A 26064-nucleotide genomic window follows, 5' to 3' on the forward strand; every position below is an offset into this window, starting at 1 on the left:
GCTAGCTTCAACAAGCATGTGATCTGGTTTACTAATTCAACTTCTTCTCTGTTCTTCCTTAATTTCATGATGCCCCTACCCCTATCTGATCTTCCTCCCTTTTTCCCTCCCTTCTCTTTCTGTATATCCATTTTCTTTGTCTTTCTCTTTGCTATTAGTCAATGTTTTGCAAAAAAAAAAAAAAAAGAAATAAGAAAAAAAAAGACTTTTCTCCAGAGAATGACTAATGTCTGAAAGGAAGGAGCAGTGAGGACTGAGATGGAGATTCCTGAGGTATTTTCTAATCATGTCCCAAATTACCAATCCTCATTCTCGAATTGCAGTTCACCTAAGGAAGTTCATGGATTCCTCTGTGGAATTATTTTGTATATTGAAATGGAAGTTTTCTTTTTATCACTAACCCTTCTAACTTTTACTCTTGAAGCAAATTCCTGAGGTCTTCTGAATAAGATGACAAATTAGAAACTGCATCCATGATTTGGAGCAAAGAAGAAAAATCAGGATATGGAAAAAATACTATATTCAAAAGACAGGAAAAGAGAGAGAGAGAGAGAGAGAGAGAGAGAGAGAGAGAGAGAGAGAGAGAGATATTTTGGATATCCAAAAAGGAAGATGCAGGAGAGCAGAAAAATTCTTAGGGCTAGAAGAACAAGAACAAGAAGAGAAGAGATAAGCGATGTTTCCAGGCCTGTGCCTTGCATCAGGAGAAGGGAAAAAGAAGCCTCATCTAAAAGGATTGTATTCTCTCTTTACCTCTGCTGGAAACTGAGCCCCAGAGAGAAGGTTGGTCAATATAAAGATGCCTCAAATAACACTAGAGTGGATATGTGAGCAAGAAAGGCACAAATGTAACAGAAATATAAAGAAGAAACAAAGCGTGAATAAAATTATCTAAAAATTATATGTGTAAAACTGACCTATGATCTCAAAGAAATCACAAGTAAATGGGCGGATAAAGCGAATGTGATCAATCAAAGATCTGGAGAGAAAAGTCAAAACCAAAAGCTGGCAGTATCGATGAAAAGTTTACAATATCCAAAAGAAAATCATCGAGAAAATGAGATTAATAATAATCAAAAAGAAATGCTGGAAATGAAAAACTGTATGATTAAATAAAACTAAAAAACAGTGAAAAAAAAATCATCATTCCAGTAGACTCAACCAATCAGAAAAAAGAACATCAAGGAAGGAAGACAAGGTTGAGGAAATGTGACATCAAACCTCATGAAAAAAAAAAAAAGTCAATGACCATGATCACACCTTCAAGAACCTTGGGATATGATTAAGACTCCAAATTTACAATGGGATAAAAGCAAAGCTGAGATGAACACTAAGGTCATTGAGAATCTAGTCAGTGACATTAGAGCAGAAAATCGCCCAAATTTTGGGAAAGAAATGGGAATCCAATCACAAGAAGGTTTTAGAATCCTAAATGGATGTGATGACAGAGCTTCTCTATGACATATTACAATGAAGATGTGCAAAGCACAAAAGAAAGAAAAGAAGACCTGTACTAGAAAAGTATCAACTCAGAAAGACAAACACATGGGAATAATTTCATACTGTTTGACACAATTCCTAAATGCCAGGAAATCATGGAATGGGGTATTTGAAGCTTAGAAAGCGAAAGTATTTCCAACAAAAATTGCTACATACAACAAAGTAAAATGCAGGGGATGGAGAGGATAGTGAGGAGCAAATATGAACAAAGTGCAATGATATCTACTTATGACGACGTCATAAGAAGACCCATTATTTTATGTTAACAAAAAATAAGGACAAACAATACAAATGCATTTTCTCCACATCTTGCATAATCCTGCATTTCCTTATTTCTAGATCCCACTGGAAAGAGGCGAAGCTGTGTTACAACTTGGCTCATAACCGAAGTATGTGTCAGAGTGACTTCGCAATTTACTGTGGGCCCAAAGTACACTGTTATATTAGATTTCAATGTATGGAATCTTTATGCTAGAAAGTAAGTCAACAAAACAGAAACCAAAGAACCCCACAACCAATAACTGGTTCCTAGGGTTAAAGCAAACTAAGATCTTTCATATGGCTATCCCGAGAAGAAATATTGTATTAAAGGAAAGTAATACCTTACCATTTATGAGTCTCTGTCAGGGCAGTCTCTTGTGATTCTTGGTCAATTTTAGCTAAAAATGCAAGAAAAAGAAGTGAGATAGGTATGGGGCTCTACCATCTCAGAGACTACACAATCTAAACAACATGGAGTAGATTTAACCCTATTAATGTCACCAATATGCTAGAAATACTATTAAATGGGATTAAAACAACACTAGTATATGGGCATATAAGATTTTTATATAACTAACCAAAATTTTTAGGTTATGAGTTTATTTGGCTCTGGCAGAGTGACCTAAGGAATGGAAACACTATTTTCACAGTTACACTGAATATGCCAGGACCTAAATACCACAAATTAGTTGAAAATAATTCTCTTGAGCACAGGAACAAACACCAAGTTGGAACCGAAACAAATGAGGGTGAAACACACTTTCAACTCTTTGTAGCCATGCTCTTTGGGACAGCTCTCAAGTGACTGACTGTGACTTGCTCTAAAAGGAGGACATCAATATGCACACACTTCTCTGCTGTAATTCTTCGGTCAGAGCTGGGGATCAAATCCAGGACCTCTCCTGTGCTAGACCAGGGCTCTGTCATTGAGCTTCAAACTCAGCCTCATTTGTGCTACTCATTATCCCCTAAAAATAAAGACACCTGACAGGAACTTACATATCAGGTTTAGGACAGGAATGAGGATTTCAAATTACTTAAACATCAGAGAATAACTCCATTAACTAAAACATATGACAACACCTTTCACCTTTATTGAGAAGCAAGCATTCCAGGAAGTTATGGAAATATTCTAAAACTCTCCTATCTTCCTCTTCGTGCATATATATTTGCATAAATGTTTCATCGGCACTATTAAGCAATGTGCTCAATATTTTCAGTCTATCCTAAAGACTGTAAAAATTAGTTATAACTTCAGAAGTTAATAATTTTATGGTCATTACCCAGCCACAGCTAGTAAACCACGACAGTTTCTCTATAGAACAGCACAGAAAAACATTATTACCACACCTACATCGTCTTCATAATGCCTCTCCCACAACAAACAAATGTGTATAAGATTAAAAAAATACGTTAAATAGTAAACAAAGAAGTTGTCTATTTATAATTCTTCGGGTAATATTTGGGGCCATTTGAAGAAATCAGAAGGCAAAATGGAGCAGGGTAAGTTAATCACTCTACAATCATAAAAAAATGGCAGTGTTGACCAAATAAAACCCATGATCCTGTGGGGATTGTTAAAGCGTCTCTCTCACTACTTGAAACACAATAGCGCAGCTTGGGTTCATTAAAGTTTTACAATTTTCACAACTGCTCTGACTGAAGGTCTGTACAGCATCTCTATTGTCCTGACACAGTGTCAGGCTGACGGCTTCTGCAGTGGATGTCAAAACTTAACAGGGATCATTTGAGCTGGCAGTGGGATATGTTTTCCTTCTTTCCCTTCCTTTTTTGTACTTTAGACTGTTTACATGAGCTTACAGGTCCATCACTAGCCACATGAAAGACTGAGGTGCACGTTAGGGACTCTATTTAAAAGGCTCTAGTATGAACAGACTGTCATAAACACCAGTCTGAGGTACCTCAGGAAGACAAGGCTAGCTTCCGGAAACAATTCTAGAGTCATAGAGAGTGCTTTCCCGGGGAAATAACAAAGGCAGCCTGAATGAACATTACTTTAACAAAGGACATTTTTCGTTTCCTTGTTTTTTTGAAAAATATACACACTAAAAGAATTGATGGAAATAATTTCTGGACTACTTTAGAAGATCCAAGTAAATGATTTATGAAACTAAAAGTCCATGAAACTGATACTCCTAAGAGCGATCTTCAATTCCCATGAGGTTAGTGTTAGCCACCTGACTTTTGACAATTAGATTCACCTGTCAACATATGCATATTATTTAGCACAATGTCCATAAGGAACATTATATGTGAAGAAAATGCCTTAAGTTTTGGAATTGGAGATCTTTAAAATGTTGAAGTAAACCAACCACTGTTTTATAATGTTTTGACATCATATCAAGACACAGAAAATATATTCTTGCAGCTTTTTAAAAAAAATGCATGCTCTTAAATCATGGTAAATGGGAAAAAAGTGGGTCTTACTAGTTCACAGTAATAACTCCTTTTGATGTGTACTAACACAGCTCTTGTTTCAGTGCCTGAGAAAGTTGGCTTAAAAATTTAAAACCCAAACCATTTTAATCCAATGTGGCAGGAGATTGATCCATACCAAAGAAATAAAACATAAAAACAGATCTCCTTACCAAAGCTAATAACCATGCTACAATAATAAAGTCAAATTATAATAACAGGCGATGCTTGGGACTTCTCTACTATCTGCTGTTTTCCCTGATTTTCAAGCTACAGGAATTTGTATATTGAAACTGTAATCAGCTTTGATAAACAGTCAAATTAGAGATCAAAGAAAACACATTAAAGGACAAATTTCAACTCTTAATGTAGAGTCAACCATTTTAGGAACAGGGCAGATTTCCTTTTATATTGTAATCTGAAGGAAAAAATACATTCGGAGAGAGAGGCATGGTGGCTAGATCTGGTAGAATAGAGAAGTAGTCTGGGGGTTGGGTGATCAAACTTCCCGGCCGTCTGACCTATACAGTGAAAGCTTGTCTCAAACCCAAGAGCTGGGCAGGGAGCTGAGTGGTAGGGCATTTGCCCAGTATCTGCCAGGTCTTTGTTCAACACAACAAAATGCCTTAAAAGTTGGGGTGCACACATCATCTAGCATGATGCTTTGCACAAAAACCCAAACAATAATTTATTGTCAAAGTCCCCTTTTGGGGTCACTTATAAAAAAAAAGAGTAACCTAGTTGCACAGAATTACAGGTTTCACTGTGACATGAACATAGATTTTGATGCTAACTCACTCAGTGACACGCAAACTATGGTTATTTGGGGTACTGAAGATGAACCCAGAAAACTGAAATCAAACGTCATATAAGCAGTAAAAATCTGCCTTCACCAAGGGTGGGCACAAGCTATTTATGCACAGTGATCAAACTCTCGGCACAGCTGTATCTGGTAATGATCATTATGACTTTGCTAAAGGTGACATAGAAATTAAGACAATTTTCTGCATGTACCACAAACATGTTTTATGAATATTTAAATCTCTTGAAGTATTTTTTTTTTCTGAGATATAAAAATTGCTTGTAACAGATTGGTGAGATGACTCAGTCTCTGGACACACTTTACTCTACAAGCCTGGAGACATGAGTTTGAGCCCCAGGAGATTTATAAAGATGAAAGGAAAGAACTGAATCTTCTAAATTGTTCCTTGAGCCTGACACACACACACACACACACACACACGCACGCACGCACTCACACACATGCCCCTACTCTCCCCTGCCACATGGAAGTAAAGAAAACAAATTACTTGTAGTTAGTTTCTAATGGTGCACATGATTCTGTAGAGAGTTTTGAAAGCTTGGGTTCTTTGGGGCAGTAATTTCCTATGTATGTACAATCAACTATTAACAAAGATTATGATTATGCTCACTCAAGTCATCATATAAAAGAAAAGAGGAAAAATATTTACATTTCAGAATTCATGTAAGATTTCATTCCCTACTCTTCAGAGGAAATAGTTCATTTCTTTTTTCTTTTTCTTTTTTTTTTTTTTTTTTTTTTTAGTTTTTCGAGGCAGGGTTTCTCTGTAGCTTTGGAGCCTGTCCTGGCACTAGCTCTTGTAGACCAGGCTGGCCTCGAACTCAAACTCTCAGAGATCTGCCTGCCCCTGCCTCCCGAGTGCTGGGATTAAAGGCGTGCACCACCGCCTGGCTTTTTTTTTTTTTCTTTTTAATTAAATAGCTCATTTCTTGTTTGATATGCGTAATGATGTGGCAGCCTTCTAGCCACCGTTACAGATGATTACTGGTTAGGGGACTCTATCTCTGGTACAGTACTTGCCTAGAATCACAAAACCATGGTTTCGATAACTAGCACCACAAACAAAACTCACCATGATTCTAAGTCAAGTCTGTATAGGAAAGCCAGGGAAACACTTAAAATGGACAAATGGGTGCAAGACTGGGTTGCGTGGGTGTGCAATGAGCTTTAACATGTCAACGAATTACTGGTTGTCCCCTGCCACAGCCTCTCCCCCAAGGTCCTTGGGTACATTGGACAGGAGTGGCTGAATAACCCTTAAAGGACACAATCACTGTTGAGCATCTGCCAACCCTCACTCTGGGCTCACATCTCCAAGAGAAGCTACTGTGGTGAGGTTCCGCTCTGTATGTTGTGATTACCATTGATTAATAAAGAAACTGCTTTGGGCCTATTGCAGGGCAGAAAAGAACTAAGTGAGGAAGACTAAACTGAATGCCGGGAGAAAGAAGGCGGAGTTAGGAGAAGCCTTGTAGCCCTGCCAAAGACAGGCACCAGACGGTAAGCCATAGCCATGTGGCGATATACAGATTAATAGAAATGGGTTGAATTAAGATGTAAGACCTAGCCAAGAAGAAGCTAGGGCTAATAGACCAAGCAGTGATTTAATTAATACAGTTTCTGTGAGATTATTTCAGGGCTGAACAGCCGCGAACAAACAAGCAGCCTCCTACAACAAGCTACCTGCACATTTGCTACCAGAAAAGTTGTACACACCCTGTCCAGTGTCCTTATTCTAGTACCAGTGTTTGGGTCTTGAACATCGTTTAGTTTAGACAAACCTGGTTTGAATTCTAGCTCGTTCATTAGATTGTAATGGATTTTAATAATTGTGACTTTCACTTTCATGGCACAGTCTTTCTTCATGAGACTGAAGTGACATTTTCCTTTTTATTCAGTTGGTTAATATGTCATATGATAGTGTATTGATTACTTGGTGCTTGAGGTAATAACAATCGTGTTCTTCTATTTTTATATTATTGTTAATTCAAAAGGATGGGATGTATTATTTTCAGATTGTCAAAAATACACAAGATTTATTTTTTATTTTTCTACACAAAATAAGATGAAGAATTAAATCCATACTTAACTAAAATAAAAACACCTTTCCAGCAATGTGGAGAAATGATGTCCCAAGACCTTTACGGAATCTTGGAATGATCCTAAAGTATTTTAAGGTACATTTCTTTTACTATCTACTTATCTTGAGTCAGGATTCCCTCTCTCTTTCTTCCCTTCTTTTCCTTTCTCCTGGTCTCAGGGGATCTCCTTTTGTTGCTTCCTTAGTTGCTGGAATACCAGCTCTCATTGTATCCAACTCTGTAGTGAATTTGATACCTAGAGAATTCTCAATTCCCATAATATAAGCTGGGCCTAATATCTTCCTAAATTTGTTATTATTATTTTTGAAAAGGCATAACAGTAAATAAAATTACCCCAAGAACAGTGCTTTTGGTGAATTTAGGGAGAACATGCCAAAATCTCAAAGATATAATGGTTTCTTTAAATTGTGCAATGCATCTGTGTGTGGTGGCAAACACTTCCAAGTCCAGCACCTGGCAGGCAGAGGAGGGTGGATTGCTGTGAGTTCAAGGCCAGTCTGGTTTACTTAGTGAGTTCCAAGGCAGTTAGAGTTCCAAAGTAAGAACTTGTCCTTAAAAACAAACAAAATTTTCAATGCTTCTCCAAAACAGGTATGTTATTCGGAGTATACCATGGGCAACCATGCAGGTCCTGGTGCTTGAGAGCCACCAGGAAGAAAATGTCTGGGAAGACGCATATATGATACAGGCTTGGACATAGAGTGAAAGAAATCAGCGAATTCTCTACTGACCTGGGAGGAAGAAATAGAGTGATTGAAGAAGAACAATAGCAAAGAAGAAAATAGTTCGTATTAGGTAATCTCCAGAGAATATCAGCAAGTATTATTTTGATAGACCTAAACCTCTGTGGAGAAATTATGCTAGGAAAGTTAGTCAGTCAACTGCTGATCCTCAGAGGGGAAGTGTTAGATAGTATTAAACCTAACATCATGGCTGTTACTCCTTAGCCTTTAAATTCACCAGGTAAAGAACTGTAATTCGTGGCAGAAAAAGCCCACAGTTGGGACCACAACAAACAAACAAAACAAAACAAAATACCACTAAACTTCTTAGGAGGCAGCTTTTATCATTTCCTTTAATTCGTGCTCATTTATTTTAGTATTACGGTGTAAGATTATCTAGCCTCTTAGTCTAATTCCACCAAAGAAATGGTGGAATGGTTCTGAACCACGGAGCACGCGAGTAGTTAAAGCCAGCAGTCCTGATGATGTCTTCTCAGGCAGCACTGAGGCGTCTTACCCTGAACTTCTGGCCCCACAAATTATTCCTGGTGGTTGCTGCCCTACTAAGTTAGTCATCTGACCCGGTGATTGGTGTCTCTAGTCTCTGTCTGGCTCCAGACTCTTTGGCACTCTGAGATATTTCTGCTGACCTTGTTCCAAACGACTGAGTAAGCAGAGGCACTGAACGGACGCCCTCTGTGATCCTCAGCTTTCATGAGGGAATACCACATATTCCCAGGTAATTGGAGACAGAGTTGCCTCTGAGTAATATCAGATGGAAGACAACTCAGGGCCCTTTCATCTACTTGTCTAGGCTCTAAATCTTTGTGCTATTTTTCCTTTTATTTAAAGTGTTAACTAGTTTTTGTTTATAATTAGCTATGAATGTGCATTTGGGTCGCTTTTAAGTGCAGCCAGTATGGCTTATTCCTTTAGACAGATGGGCTGCCTTTCCTCTGAGTCATCTGAGGTTGTCATTTAACCGCAAATATATTGCTTTTAGTTTTGTGACTTTTAAGACACTCCTCCTTTTGACAATGTACTAAAAGTCAAGTCAATTTTGGAAGGGTAGACATGTCCGACAGGATGACTCTGAGTACCTTTGCTCCGACAGCAGAAAAAAGTCAAGCCTCGCTTCACTGCATTCTCTGCTTCAATGCTGATAAAGCTTTTAGGACAATAAAACAATTGCTATAGAATAGTTCGGGAGGAGGAAAGCCCGTATCTGGGAAATAGTGCATTAACGCTGGCCTTTACAATATTCATAGCTATCTATTAGTACTGAGGACATTTCAACTTTGCATGTAAAAATATGCACCATTTTGCCCATATGTATGTATGTATAAATATATATATATATACAAATATAATATATTAATGTTTGTTATGAAAAACTTAAAAAACATACAATTGAAAACCATATGTACTTAAAAATTTTGATATATGTGGCACTTTAGCAAAACCAAAACTAATAAAGCCATGCATTGCTATCACCATGTCTGATATATATATGAATGCTCCTTTGTTATAAGATTCCTTTTCAAATATTAATCAAAAAACTCAAAGTGGAAAAGATTTCTGAAAACATTCAATGCACACACATGTGGAACACTCTGTCGCTATTGCTGTTAAGAGTTATCTATTTCCAACTAGAATAATTCTCAGTATCATCTATTTTTAAAACAAATTTTACCTGGAAGCTATATGTTACTCCATCTATGGACTTTAGAGATCTCTGGTCAACTTACACTAATGTTGTATAAAAATGAAGACACACTCAGGGTTACTCCTTTCTCTTCCCTTGCTGAGAAATAGCTCTTCTACCAGAGCAGTCACGAATATGCACTGATACCAGGCAGACTCCAAATTAGTACCCTTCAGGTGGAACCCAAATCATGATAAGCCATGTGCTAAAACTGCAAACATATGTATCTTAAGACTGAGATTTCAATATTAAAAGCAATATCCACTGACTGCTGAATCTGAAACATGGAAATATAAAACAGCTGGAAATAAATATCTGAAAACCATAAAAACTCCTTCAATGTGTTTTCTTTTCTTCCTAATATTACTTGCCAAAACAATGTTTGAAGATGAGGGCATTTCAATTCTAAAAATCAAAGCCATATAAATGAACATTCCAATATTTCAACAAATATCTGAGCATCTATTGTATGTTGGGGGATCATTTGTTGGGGCTCATGTGGTATATTTGTGTAGTCTTTTATATCAAGAAAATGATCAATGGGGAAAGAAATTATGGCCACATAACAGACAATAATATCTATGTTGGAGTATTACCTGGCTAATTTTATATGTAATAACCCACAATAATAAACCTCGATAAGAAAGGAACTGTATTACAGTTTACAGTCTTGAATTAAGGGTGAAATGTCACATAAAATATTAGAAAAAAATAAGACATGAAAAGGCAAGGTTCAAATTCATGGCAATCGAATCCAAAGTTGTAACCCTGTCAAATATCTCATGAGCACAGGCCAATGAGACTCTCATTTGTCCTCTGAGATAAAGGCCAATGAGCAGGAAACAAAGGCATCTGAGTTTGGATTAGAATGAGGAACAAGTCCCAGGCATACTAACACATAGAGACTGCAAAGAGTATAACAGAAAATGGTAAGGAATGCAAGGTTCTAAAGCAAACACTCAAGGTGTTAAGAAGGAAGGGCAAAGGAGAGAAGCTGGGAAGCAAGATATGGAATAGTTGGCAAAAAGGCCTTGTCAGGGAATATGGACTGCTGTGTGATAGATAGCACAAGAACAGGGTGAAGAACAGAGATTTGTGCTCAGTCTAAAGAAGGGAAATGCACTTTTAAAGGAGTCCTGTACTTCCAGACTTCACTGGGGCCAGTTTGTCTGGCTCTAATGATTTGGAAAAGTGGATAGAACTCATGAGACAGCAGTTTTCATCCACTGGAGCATGGGAAGCATGGGGATCATGGGGAGCACAGGGAGCATGGGGAGCAAAGGGAGCACGGGGAGCATAGGGAGCATGGGGAGCACGAGGAGCATAGGGAGCACTGGGAACATAGGGTTGGGAGCTCCTCAGTCCCCCATCTTTCTACATTGCTTTTTTAAAAAAAGTCAATTTCCAGACTACGGTCCTGGAAGGGGTAGCTCAAAGAAGCTAATCATCATGGGAGAATTTAAGAAATGGAAGGTGATGTGGCTGAAATTTAGGGGTAAAGGTCGAGAGAGGAAATAAACCACTCATAAAAACAGAGAAATAAATCATCTTCAAAGTCTCTCTGAGTTTTAACAGTATTAAGTGACACATGCCTACAAGGAATTACCACAAATCCAAGCAAAGACCCACTAAGGAAGAAGCACCCCAAAGATCCTTCAAGGTCAAAGTGGGAGTCTAAAGTCTAAAGAGCCCATCAGAAAACAGGTATAGAGTAGTTATGAGAGCCTCCAGCAGGTAAGACCACATTAGGAGAGCACAGTGGTGTTGACTCTTGATTTGCCTAAGCAAGCTGAAAAAGAGGCCTGAAAAGGGCACCAGACTGAATCACACATCATATTTCAATGATATGCCCAAAACAAAGCCAACTATTATTAGAATTTTCATAAGAGAAAAAATGGATTGTATTTTATAGTCTCTAGCAAAAATATAGTCCTGAAAATGCCACCACCCTATTTTGTGTATCTAAAAATTCTGTTAAACTGTCAGATTTGTGGTCATATGTCACAGCAACAATAGAAAACGGAAAGCAGAGAAGAATCATTTATTAAATTGGGTGTAGAATCTCTCTCTCTCACAAACACACACACACACACAAAGTAATTATGACTTTCTGAGTATTTCTTAAAGGCTTGGTCCTCAAGCTGTCTTGCTACTGACAGACAGTAGCACTTTTGGGAGGTGGACTACTGGAGGAAGTTGGGGTCATTGGCCTTTGGTCATGAAGGAGGTATCAGATATTGGGACAAAAATCTTTCCTCCTCCTCATTTTCCTCTTCTTTTCCTTTTACCTCTCAAATGAAGGCGGCACACCAGCTTCTTCTGCCAAACATTCCCAAAGAACAGAGTCAACGTGACCTTGAAATGAAACCTCAGAAGCCATTAATCAAAATAAACCAACCCTCTGTTTAAGTGGGTCACCGCAGGTCTTTTCTCACACTGATAGAAAGCTGCCCAGCACAACTGCTCAAAAATAGAATCTAAACAAAATTTTACAAGCATTCAGATGCTAGAACAATTTTGCACTTGGAAATGTACACACTGGGAAGTGTTAAAGGAAATGAAACATTAAATCTATATAAACAAATAAAAGGAACTGGGACGTGCTATTTATGAGCATGAATATAAAGCATGTCTTCTCTAAATAACTGACAAAAAATTAGGAATAAAATATTATTTTGTGATAATATATCTAGGACTAAAATAAATGAAAATAGCAAGAATTATAGGAGAAATATAAGACTGCATATAAGGTTTTTGTACCAGTGAAGATTGGTGTGGCTCTGTCTGAAGATAGTGAAGAATTAAATGGGACAGAGCATGACAGCAATCATGAAAATACAAAACAATGATGTATAGTGTATTCGCTGATAGTGAAAATATAGAATACTACAAAAACCCAATCCATAAAAGGAAGGAATAAAACATCATACAGGATAAATGTAGACAGATGTAAAGATGATAAATTAAACCCAATCATATTTTTAATCAAACTAATGGTCCAAACACTCCAACTGAAAGGCAGGGTAGGATTGTTAAACTGAAAACTTTCATCTCCATGCTATCTAGTGGAAATCCCACTTAAAAATAGAGACATGAACTTAGATTAGATTGAAAGTCAAAGGATAAAAATGGCATTGTGAAAACACTAATCACAATGAAGCTGACATGGCTGAATTAAAATTAGATGACTTAGACTTTAGAAAGAGAAATTTTGTTAGGGAAAAAAATCAAGTGCTATAGTGAAGAGGTAATTCAACAGCAAGATAAACGAATTCTAATTATGGATCTACCCAGAATCAAAGCTTCAAATTACATGAAGCAAAAACTGTTATATCCAAAAGGAAAAGAACATGAGCTAAAACTGAAGGAAAAGATGGATACGAGGAAGTACCAGTGAGCAGTGATTTGAATCTTCTCCTCTTAGTAGTTGATAGATTGATGACACAATCTGAAGAGTTTTAAAAGGAAGCATAGAAAAGATAAGCACAATGCTAACAATGAATGGAGACTCTTCGCACAGGCTTGTAAGGTTAGCTTTTGTGGGTGGAAAATGAATCGAATGGCTAGGAACAGATGGTTAAGGGCATTTCATCAGTTGAGAAGCTTTTGCCATGATGCAAAAGAGTCAGGTGGGAAAAAAGAAAGTAAAGAAAGTGAGATAGTTAGGGTGGGAGAGATGGCTCAGCAGTTAAGAGTTAGGAACACTTACTGTTTTTACAGAAGGCCTGAGTCAGTTCCCAGCATCTATAGGATGGCTCACAACTGCCTATAACTCCTATATTTTAGGGAACCCACTGCAGACCTTCTAACACTCCAGTCTCTTGCATGTATGTAGTGCATATACATAGACATAAAATGAAATAAACAAATATAAAAAGAAAACAGTAAAAAGTTTTAAAGTGTTTAGCTTTCTGCTATAAGAGCAAGGCATTTTGTTCAGAACTTCATGGTAGACTTAGCTTTACGTAAATTTAATCATAAAAACATTTAATTATTTATGTATTAATTACATCGCATGGAGGACACTTGAGCAACATTCTAAACATATAGTTTAGATGCATTACAATGGACATTCACACACTTCAGTAATAATGACTGTCTTACACCCTAATCTTTTGTAGAAGACTTTAGATTAGATGAAGGTTGTTTGTGCTCATGCAATAACATAATGTCAGTCAGTATCTGGTGACAGGAAGAGACCCAGATTATATGGCTGGTGACTTAAAGGTAAGAGATTATTTGGGGCTGGGAGAGTTGATGCCTTAGGACTAGAGTGGAGTGGATTCAGGGGTTTTTAACCAACAGGGAAATGAGTGGGATGAGGAAGTGTTGGGCTCTAGCACACAAAGTGCTATATTAACATGTAAGGAAAGAATTTATTTTAAAATAATTCTTGTTTGGTAGAGCCTCCTGATGATTATCCAAAACAAATATAAAGAGAAGAGAAAACATGAACAAGGCCCTAGAGCAAATTCAGACTAAAAACAGAGACTAAAACTGAACCCAAGTCGCTGTCAATGCATCAGGGAACAGATGAATCTGGCCATCCAGACCACTAAAAGGAATTATTACCCTTCGGGCCAATGTTTTATGATTAGCACATCTATGTCTCAAAAAGCAAATGTGCTATAAATAAATTTTTACACATATAAGAGTAATTTACACCCCTGAGTTCAATGCAAAGTAGTTTTTAAAGGACAGACATTTGACAGGAGAAAAAAAAATCCCAGAAGGTAGGTGTAAGATGAAGAAATGGTCAGCAAAGAAAACATGACTGTTAAACTGAAACTCAAAACTAAATACTTAAAACAAGGATAATTCTCTATTTTAGGAATCACAAAATAGTGTAGACTAAGGCTAAAACTGGGCAAAAGAGTGACATATAAATAAGTCAGATTAACAGCAAGAGGCTGCAGATCTGTAGTGCTTAAAGAGAAGTAAAAATAGCAACATCAGACTTTGTTAAAGAATTGTGTTAACAGAAAGAAAAATATTGTATGATGTCATGAACATGTGGAATCTAAAAAAAGCAAAGCCAAATACCCTCAAACCCTCAAATATACTGAAAAAGAAGACTAGAAAGGGCAAGTAGTATATAGGGAGATGCAAGTCAAATGGTCCAAAGCTGTAGTTACAAAGAATGACTAAGCTCCGATAACTAACCAATGCCATGAGGAGTATAAGCAATTATCACATGATACATTGGAAACCTGCTAAAAGAGTGAACTTTAGATTTGTGTGTCATAAATACATAAAAAGGTAACTATGAAATAACAGATATATCAATTTGCTGGACTATGGTAATTGTTCCACTGCAAATATATTCAAATATCATAATATAGCAAAATACAATGAAAAAAATGTGTTAAAATACTAAAGCCACACTTTAAAAGGTAAAGACACAAGGGGGCAGGTGGACAATTCGGTTGGTGAAGTGATTGCCGACATATATTCAACAACATCAAGACGAAGAAGGCATCATCAGAACCTAGCAATAAGAACTTATAATAGCAACATCTGAGTATCCCAATGTAGATGAAGCAGAAGAAAACAACCTTTAAAATAGCTTTATGAAGATGATAGAGGTCATTAAAGAAGAAATGAGAAATTCTCTTACAGAAATCAAGGAAAAGACAAACAAAAATTGGAAGATATCAATAAATCCCTTAAGGAAAGTTCAGAAAAAAATGATCAAATGAGTGAAGGAAACAGTTCAAGACTTGAAAAATGAAATAGAGGCAATAAAGAAAACACAATCTGAGGGAATTCTGAAAATGGAAAATTTGGGTAAACAAACAGGAACTATAGATACAAGCATAAACAGTAGAATACAAAAGATGGAAGAGAGATTCTCAGGCATTGAAGATATGATACAGGAAATAGATTCAACAGTCAAAGAAAATGTTAAATCCAACAAATTCTTAACACAAAACATCTAGGAAATTTGTAACATCACGAAAGAACTTATGAGTAACAGGGATAGAAAAAGGAAAATTCAAGCTCAAAGACAAAGAAAATTGTTGTAATAAGAGCGGTGGGGCTGCGTCCCCGGCACCCGGCTGCCTGCATGGCTTTACCCAAAATAATTACACGGAAACTGTATTCTTTTAATCACTGCCTGGCCCATTAGTTCCAGCCTCTTATTGGCTAGCTCTTACATATTGATCTAACCCATTTTTAATATTCTGTGTAGTACCATGAGCTGGCTTACCAGGAAAAATCTTAACCTGCGTCTGTCTGGAGTGGGAGAATCATGGCGACTCCCTGACTCAGCTTCTTTCTCCCAGCATTCTGTTCTGTTTACTCCACTCACCTAAGGGTTGGCCTATCAAATGGGCCTAGGCAGTTTCTTTATTAATTAACCAATGAAGGCAACAGATTAATACAAGACCCACCTCCATCATTTCCCCTTTTTCTCTTTAAACAAAAAAGAAAGGCTTTCACTTTAACAAAGTAAGATTACATATAGCAAAACAGTTATCAAGCAAGAATTACAGTTACAATATTTATATCTATTTTATCTTTTATCATAACTAAGGAAAACTATAACTATAACTAACCATTCTTCAACTCCATCAAAGACTCCAGAAGGATATAATATTACCTAAGCAAACAAGAAGTCCAAAACTCTAGAAATGACAGAGACATCTCGCTTCCTGGACAGTCACCCAAAGTTTCTCTGTACCGTTGGGGAATCCATCTTCGGCCTTCAGGCCCATAGTATCCAGCAGACATTTCCATGAAGCAGGAAAATTCCAAAGACAGTTCAGTCACTTTCTGCTGTGTCCTGCAGAATGTCTCGCAGACTCTTTCATGAGTCAGGAACCCCGAAAGACCATCTCACCTTTAGGCAAGTTCAGCAGTCCTCTTTCTATGGGTTCTTTGTTTCCAGTTCATGCATCAGTACAGCCAAAGCAGTTTTGTGCCCAAATGGCCAACCAACTCCATAAGGAGCTTCTTCGAGGCCTATCTTCCTCTTGAAGTAGATTGGTGCTGCCAGGAGCAGATGTGTCTCATTGTCATGAAAAGTCCTAAGTATTTAAAACATTTAAATGCCATATTCTGCAGTCTTTGAAAGATATGAAGAATGCCTATCTAACTGAAATATATCTCTATATATCTAGAAAATCTAACTAACATGACTACAAATTTGACTATTATAGATGATTATCCATTAACAACCTATATTTTCTAATTATGCATTACATTTTTAAATGAACTACACAATCAAAATACCTTAATAAAGATCAGAAATACATATACTTATAACAAAATTGACCTTAAAATCATACCAATGCAAATTACTCATATCTATATCATATCCCCCTTTAAATGTAAAAGAACATTTATAAACAATATTTGGGAATATGGGCGCAGTTTTTTTTCTCCAAACTGCTTCCTGCTGAATGGGGGCACTGTATTCAGATCTTTCATGGTGTAACCTGTGTGTCAGGGTCATCTCAGTTGGCAGTTGAGTGAAGTAATTTTTTGAAGGTGTTTACAGCAACCTTTCAGGAGGGCGTGGTCTATCATACCATACTGGGATAGACACAATCCACAGAGTCTCATCCTCTGTGAAAACAAAAGAAGACCCTCTCCAAAGCATCATATCCTTAGACCCATATTCTGAAATCATAATACCCTTATATCTATTCTGGTTTAGCTTGGCAGCCCATATAATGAAATGTCTCTCTGCCGAGTGGGGGTCGCCACTCTGCGACTGTATCGTGGCCTGAAGTGGGGGAAGGGAAAGTGAGCAGGGAGTGCGCTGTGAAAGCTAGCAGGCTATGCTCGCCCAATCGCACTTCCTGAGCTCCGGTAACTAACTTGCTCGCAAAGGCTGGGAAAGATGGAGCTTGCGCCCCCCCCCCCTGTGCCGGGGCGGGGGCAAAATAGCCCCACATTGGGCGCCACTCTGTTGTAATAAGAGCGGCGGGGCTGCATCCCCGGCACCCGGATGCCCGCATGGCTTTACCCAAAATAATTACACGGAAACTGTATTCTTTTAATCACTGCCTGGCCCATTAATTCCAGTCTCTTATTGGCTAGCTCTTACATATTGAGATAACCCATTTTTAATATTCTGTGTAGTACCACGAGCTGGCTTACCAGGAAAGATCTTAACCTGCGTCTGTCTGGAGTAGGAGAATCATGGCGACTCCCTGACTCAGCTTCTTTCTCCCAGAATTCTGTTCTGTTTACTCCATCCACCTAAGGGTTGGCCTATCAAATAGGCCTAGGCAGTTTCTTTATTAATTAACCAATGAAAACAACAGATTAATACAAGACCCACCTCCATCAGAAAATATATTCAACAAAATTATAGACAAAATCCTTCCCAACCTAAGGGAAGATTTAAGAAGCTTACAGAATACCAAATAGGCTGGATCAAAAAACAAAAAAGGCCCCTCACTGCATAATAATCAAAACACCAAACATACAGAATAAAGAATACTAAGAGTTGCAAAAGAAAAAGGCCAAGTAACATATAAAGGCAGACCTATGAGAATTACACTCAACTTCTCAATGGAGCCATGAAAGCCAGAAGGTACTGGACAGGCATTTTGCAGACACTAAGAGTCCATGGATCCTAGCCCAGACAATTATACCAAACAAAGCTTTCAATCACCAAAAACCAGATGTAAACAATACCTATCCACAAATCCAGTCCTAGAGAATGTACTAGAAGGAAAACTCCAACCCAAGGAAGTTAGCTTCATCCACGATAACACAGGCAATAGATAACCCCACACCAGCAAATCACAAAAAAGGGACACACACTACCAGTGCAACCAACAAAACAAAACAAAAAAAAAGAGAGAGAGAGAAGAACAGGAACTAACAATCACCGGTCACTTATATCTCTTAATAGGAATGATAATTTGCCTCTATAAAAACATCAGCTAACAGAATGAATACAAAAATGGGATCCATCCTTCTGCTGCACACAAGAAACATACCTCAACTTCAAAGACAAACATTATCTCAGACTAAAGGGTTAGGAAAAGACTTTCCAATCAAATGGACCTAAGAAGCAAGTTGGTGTAACTATACTAATAACTAACAAAATAGACTTCAAACTAAAATTTATCAACAAAGATGAAGAAAGACATTTCATATTCACCACAGGGGAAAAAAATCCATGAAGATGAAGTCTCCAATCTGAACATTTATTCCTCAGATACAAGGGAACCCACATTTGAAAAGAAACATTACTAAAGCTTAAAATTACACATCAAACCCCACACATTAATGGTGGGAGACTTCAACACCCCACTCTCATCAACAAACAGGTCTGCCAGACAGAATATTAACAGAGAAATAAGGGATCTAACAGATGTTATGACTCAATTGGACTTTAACACACATCTATATAACATTTCAACCAAACGCAAAAAAATATACCTTTTTCAACACCTCATGTAACCTTCTCTAAAATTGACCACATACTTTGTCAGAAAGCAAAACTAAACAGATACAAAAAAATTGGAATAAACTCCTGTATCTTATCATATCACCATGGCTTAATGATAGAATTCAACAACAATACAAATTACAGAAAGTGTACTAACTCGTGGAAACTGAAAAATTCTCATCTGAATTACCACTGGGTCAAGAAAAAAAGAAAAAAATTAAAGACTTACTATATTTCAATAAAAATGAATATACAACATACCCATGTTGGCGGAGACTGCTCATTTGTTCCCAGGTGTCCAGACCAGAAACAGAAAATGTATTAATAAAAACACTGCATGGCCTATACTTAGGTGAATTGCTAGCTCGCTCTGATATCTTAAATTAACCCATGTATATTAATCTGTGTAGCACCATCAGGTTGTGGCCTACCAGCAAGATTCCATTAAATTCCCAAGGGCATCTTTCTCCTGCAGTGGCTACATGGTGTCCCCTTAACTCCATCCTCTTTCCTCCTCTATCTGCATGGAATTTCCACCTTGCTCTATTCTGCTAAGACACTGGTCGAAACAGCTTTATTTATTAACCAATAAAAGCAATACATATACAGAAGGACATCCCACATCATACCCAAACTTATGGGACACTATGAAAGCAGTGCTAAGATGAAAGTTCATAAGTACCCACATAAAGAACTTGAAGAAATCTCACACTAGTGACTAAACAGCACACCTCAAAGCTATAGAACAAAAAGAAGAAAATTCACCCATGAGAAGTAGACATCAGGAAATAATCAAACTCAAGACTGAAATCAATAAAATAGAAACAAAAAGAACAATATAGAAAACAATAAAAAAAGTTGCTTCGTAGAGAAAAATCAACAAGATTGAGAAACCCTTATCCAAACTAACCAAAAGGTAGAGAGAGAATATCCAAATTAACAAAATCAGAAATGAAAAAGGGGGCATAACAACAGACACTAAGGAAATCCACAGAATCATCAGGTCATCTTATCCTCCACAAAATTGAAAAAGCTAAAAGAAATGGACAATTTTCTGATAGGTACCACATACCAAAATTAAATCAAGACCAGATAAATAATTTAAATATACTTATTACCCCTAAGGAAATAGAAGTAGTCATTAAAAGTCTCCCAACCAAAAGCCCAGGGCCAGATGGTTTCAGCTCAGAATTCTATCAGAATTTCAAAGAAGAGCTAATACCAATTCTCTTCAAATTGTTCCACACAATATAAACAGAAGGAACATTACCAAACTCTTTTTATGAGGCTACAGTTACCCTGATACCCAAAACACCCAAGGATGCATCAAAATAAAAAAAACTCAAAGCAATGCAACTAAAATCAGGAACAAGAAAAGGTTGTCCACTCTCTCCATAGCTATTCAATCAAGTACTGGAAGTTCCACCTAAAGAACAAGATAACAAAAGCAGGTTGAGAGGATACAAAATAGAAAGGAAGCAGTCAAACTTTCTCTATTTGTAGATGACATGTAGTATAACAAGTGACCCTAACAGTTCTACTAGGGAACTCCAGCAACTGATAAACTCCTTTAGTAATGTGGTGGGATACAAAATTAAAAAGTCAAATGTCAATCAAAACGACTCTGAGATGGTAATCTTCCACTTTTCAGAAGGGCTAAGTTTAAAAACACTAATGACAGCTTATGCGGGAGAGGATGTGGACTAAGGAGAGCACTCCTCTACTGCTGGTGGGAGTGCAAACCTATACAGCCACTTTGGAAATTAGTATGGCAGTTTCTTAGAAAATTGGGAATCACCCAACCTAGCTGCCTCTCAATGGAAGAATGGGTAAGGGAAATGTGGTACATTTACACAATGAAGTACTACTCAGCTATAAAAAAAAAAAAAAGAAAAGAAAAGAAAGTGACCTAATGAAACTTACAGGCAAATGAAATTAAAAAATAAAATCATTCTGAGTGAGGTAACCTGGACCCAGAAAGACAAACATGATAACACATATCCTGAGTGAGGTGTCCCAGACCCAAAAAGATGAACATGGGATGTACTCACTCATAATTGGTTTCTAGCCATAAATAAATGACATTGACTCTATAATTTGTGATCCTAAAGAAGCTAAATAAGAAGGTGAACCCAAAGAAAAACATATAGTTATCCTCCTGGATATGATATGGGAAGTAGACAAGATTGCTGAGCAAAAAAATTGGGATCTTGGGGGTGGGGTAGGATAGGGGTAAGGGGAGATAGGGAGAGAAAAGTGAGAAGGGGAGGATAGGGGGAACTTGGGGAATTGGGATGGTTGGGATAAAGGAAGGATGGATATGGGAGCAGGGAAGCATATATCTTAATTAAGGGAGCCATCTTAGGGTAGGCAAGAGACTTGAACCTAGAGGGGCTCCCAGGTGCCCAGGGGGATGTCCCCAGTTAGTTCCTTGGGCAGCTGAGGATAGGGAACCTGAAATGGCCCTATCCTATAGCCATACTGATGAATATCTTGCATATCACCACAGAACCTTCATCTGGCGATGGATGGAGATAGAGACAGAGACCCACATTGGAGCACTGGAATGAGCTCCCAAGGTCCCAATGAGGAGCAGAAGCGGGGAGAACATGAGCAAGGAAGTCAGGACTGTGAGGGGTGCACCCACCCACTGAGACAGAGGGACTGATCTATTGGGAGCTCACCAAGGCCAGCTGGACTGGAACTGAAAAAGCATGGGATAAAACCAGACTCTCTGAACACGGCGGACAATGAGGGCTGATGAGAAGCCAAGAACAATGGCACTGGGTTTTGATCCTACTTCATGTTCTGGCTTTGTGGGAGCCTAGCCAGTTTGGATGTTCACCTTCCTAGACCTAGATGGAGGGAGGAGGACCTTGGACTTTCCACAGTACAGGGAACCCTGACTGCTCTTCGGACTGGAGAGGGAGGGGGAAAGGAGTGGGGGGAGGGGGAGGAGGGGGAGGAGGGGGAAGGAAATGGGAGGCTGGGAGGAGGCGGAATTTTTTTTTCAATAAAAAAACATAATATGTACTCACTCATAGGTGGTTATTAGGAATATAGGATAGGTCAATCAACCTACAATAAATAGCCTCAGAGAGGCTAGGTAACAAGGAGAGCACAAAGAGGGATGCATGGATTTCCCTGGGAAAGGGAAGTAGAAAAGATACCCTGGGTAATCTGGAGGCAGCAATTGGGGGGATGGAGGAATGGGAACCAGAGGAAACAAATTTGGTAGGCTAGGTGCATGCAGTGGGTTGGAGGCAGGATGGAGAGGGAGAGTAACAAAAGAGAGGTCTTGATGGCGGGAACATTTGGGAGTTAAGGAGAAACCTGGTGCCAGTGAAAACCACAGGAACCCACAAAGATTACCCCGCCTAAGACTGCTAGCAATGGTAGAGAGCGTTCCTAAATGGGTCATCAACTGTAAGCAGATTGCTGACTTTTCTATTTGCCATTAGAGATACTCTAACCAGTAACTGATGGAAGCAGAGGCAGTGATCCACAGACAAGCACTGTGATGAACTCTTGAGAATCTTGTGGAAGGAAGGAAGGAGGGATTTTACCAGTCAGGGGGATCATGATGGGGAAACCCACAAAGACAAGCTCACAAGATTTCACAGATGCTGGACCAACAGTTAGGGAGCTTACATGGGACCCACCTAGTCCCTCTGCATTTCTGTGACAATTGCGTAGATTGGTCTCTTAGTGAGAAAACAGTAGATGCAGGACCTCTCACTGATGCTTAGTTGGTTTTTGGTAACCTGTTTCCCATGCTAGATTAACTGGCCCAGCCTTGACATAAGGGGAGGAGTTTGGTCCTGCCTCAACTTGATGTGCCATGCTTTGTGCAAGCCCATGGGAGGCTTGCCCCTTGCTGAAGATCAGAGAAGCAGAGGGGCCAGCCACTGGAGAGTTCTTTTACCTCTACTAATGCTCAGACTAAAAGGGAGATTCTGTCCTCAGTCTGCATCTCCAGACTCCATCTGTCTACTCCAAATTTCAGACTGCAACTCTCCCTACCAAGTCTCAGACTGCAATGAGCTCCTATCTCTTACTGCCTTATATTCCTCTCTCTGCCCAGCCATATCACTCCTGTCTCCACCTCCCAAGTGCAGGGATGAAAAGCAAGTGCTGGGATCACTTTTGTTTGAGCTCTGTTTCTCTTTTAGACAGATTCAATCTTGTGTAGCCCAGGGTGGCCTTGAACTAACAGAAATTCCTCTGCTTCTGTCTCACAAATCCTGGGATTAAAGGTGTGAGCTACCACTCCCTGGCTTCTAGAGGCTTAGCTCTGCACTCTGATCTTTAGGCAAGCTTTATTTGTTAAAACATAAACAAATATCACTACAGGCAAATAGCTTTGTCTATCTGTGTGTACTCTCACTTACACCAAAGCATTCCCCCTTTAGTTCTGTTAATGGTGAGTTCCCGAGTGTAACCATCCTGTGCCAACACTCTCCAGCAGCTTTCTCTACCATTTCTCTGGATTCCCCTATTATTATTATAAGTTTTAAATTAAAATAAAATAGCTCTATTCTCTACCATGGCTTGCCTCCACCATTTCCACCTGCTAATTATTGTGTAATTTCAATCATCAGCAAGCTTTTTGAACCTGGCATGGTGGCTCAGATCTGTACTCCCAGTAGTCAGGAGGTTGAAGCAGGAAAAGTCAGGATCAACTTGGACTCTATCATAAGCTTTGGGGCAGCCTAGGCTAGAGTGAGACATTGTCTAAAAAAAAACCAAAACCCAAAACAAAACAAAAAATATAAACAAACAAAAAATAAACAACAAAAATCTGAAGTAATAATAATGAGGTCCTCTGAACTTTCATTTCAGTATTATAAACTGGAGACCAGCATGCTTACTAAGACTTCAATTACTAAAATAAAATTTTAATATAAAATAAACCAAAATAAATGGTATTTAAAAATTCCATTATGGTTATTTATTGTCATACTAATTAAAAACAAATAGAATAAAAGATATTATGCTTCTTCTTCACATGGTCATCCATTTCTTTTTTGTTACCGAAAAGAATTCACATCTTATGCTTAAAAGTAATAAAGGAATAAAAGCAACCCACTGCCCTCTTTCTGACCATGGAACCCTGCTTCTATGCTAGATAGTACCATTTCTGACAGAAAAGCCTCAGAGCTGGTGGACTGCCCAGGACCTGGCACAGTTAATAACCCTGCTTTCAGCATCTCTTCATTCTCATGTATAATATTACCAATACCAGGGATTGTATATTTAAGACTTGTGGTTTCAACACCCTTCTAATTATAAGCATGTGATTACAGATTTATGTGTTTTCATCTTGATTCAACTCACAGGAATTGTTCAGTTTCAATTTGCTATGCTTTGGTTAAGGGCAGAAGTGTCTGTGAAACACCAGGAGATACGGGCAGCTTATGAAAAATCCCATTTGCTATTTTTTTCTTTATGAAAGGACAGTAGAGACTTTACTTCAATTACTAGCGTGGGTAAAACCCTACACTCTTTTTTTATTAAATTTTAAAGCACACATGAATCAAGAAAATATGAATAAAAAACAGTGAAGGCCAACAATGGAAACCAAGCTCTGATTAGATTCCCAAAGGTCGCAACACAAGCAGATAATATATATACATACAGGCAATATAATACTTCTGAGGTCCACCATAGTTGGGCAATATTACAATTCTTTTGTGGACAGTTTGTGTAAAATACATCTTAGATCCCCAAATCAAGAAGGTGGGGTGGTGAGAAGAAGAAGAGTGTTGAGTTCTGAGGAAATTATAAAAAGTTTTAATATTTCCCAGCAAACTTGATTATCTTACATTTTTATGTCATAACCAAAAAATATTTCACAAAAGAAATTTTAAAAAACTAACAAATAGACTAAGGCTACCAACCCAGAGCAGTGAGGGCCTGACTAGAGGGCAGGCCTCAAGGTCCCCGCCAGGGAAAGCGGGCTCCCGCTGCTGGGGCTGCAGTCTCTGCTGTGATCTCCTGGACCTGCTCTGCCTGCGCCCTACTTCCCTTTGTCCCTGGCTCATTGGGGCATCCAGGAGTTCCTGTGTAGGTGCCGAGAAGTTTCATCGGGACGGGTGAGTGTGTGCTATCCTGGGGCAGACGGTCCCGGTAGAGAGCACAAACGCCCCTACACTAAGGCTACCCAACCAGAGCAGCGGGCAGGCCTCAGCAACCCCCGAAAGGGAGCGCAGGCACCTCCAGCTTGTACTGCAGTGTCGCCTGTGTTCTACTGGACCCCGCCCGACCCCTTGCATTCGGCCTTCTTTACGCGGGTCATTGGAATACCACGCATCCATGTTTTGGTGTTGAGGAGTTCACCTGGAAGGGAACGGTTCCTGCCCCTACACTGAGGAGATACACCTAGAGAGTTAGTCACAGCAAAGACTGGTCCAAGACATCAGGCCTCTCCTGGCTCCATTTGAAGGAAAAGATGGGCAGGCGCCAATGCAAGAATTCCCCCAACAACTTGAAAGGCAACGTGACATCACCAGGATCCAGGAATCCCGAAATGAGAAGTGTACACCCTAATCCAGAAGAATTAGAAGAATTCGACTCAAAAGTGAATTTTATGAAAATAATAGAGGACCTTAAACAGGAGGTGAAAAACTGCCACAACCAATTAGAGATTACAAACAAAAAGGTAGAGGAAATGAATAAATCTCTCAAAGATACCCAAGAAAACCAAGAGAAACAAGAAAAAGTAATCAAACAGGTAAGGGAAATGGTTCAAGACTTGAAGAATGAAGTGGAAGTAATAAAGAAAACACAAACCGAGGGAAGGATGGAGATGGAAAATTTGAATAAACGAACAGGAACTACAGAGACAAGTACCACCAACAGATTACAAGAGATAGAAGAAAGAATCTCAGACACTGAAGATACCATAGAGAAAATAAACACTCTCATCAAAGAAAACAGCATAACCAACAAATTCTCATCACAAAACATTCAGGAAATCTGGGACACAATAAAAAGACCAAACCTAAGAATAATAGGGATAGAAGAAGGAGAAGATCTACAGCTCAATGGTCCAGAAAATATATTTAATAAAATTATAGAAGAAAACTTTCCCAACCTTA

General features: G+C 38.5%; 1 protein-coding gene across 1 annotated transcript in view; it reads right to left on the reverse strand.

Moving 5' to 3' along the window:
• Fmn2 (formin 2) overlaps window positions 1-26064 on the reverse strand; it is a 310252-nt gene that overhangs the window by 72761 nt on the left and 211427 nt on the right. The window contains exon 15 of the mRNA XM_057769091.1: window positions 2108-2159. Within this exon, the coding sequence (XP_057625074.1) occupies window positions 2108-2159 (52 nt within the window). The remainder of the gene's footprint in view (window positions 1-2107; window positions 2160-26064) is intronic.

The sequence above is a fragment of the Chionomys nivalis genome, chromosome 5 (genome assembly GCF_950005125.1).
Source record: "Chionomys nivalis chromosome 5, mChiNiv1.1, whole genome shotgun sequence".
In the NCBI taxonomy this organism is placed as follows: Eukaryota; Metazoa; Chordata; class Mammalia; order Rodentia; family Cricetidae; genus Chionomys; species Chionomys nivalis.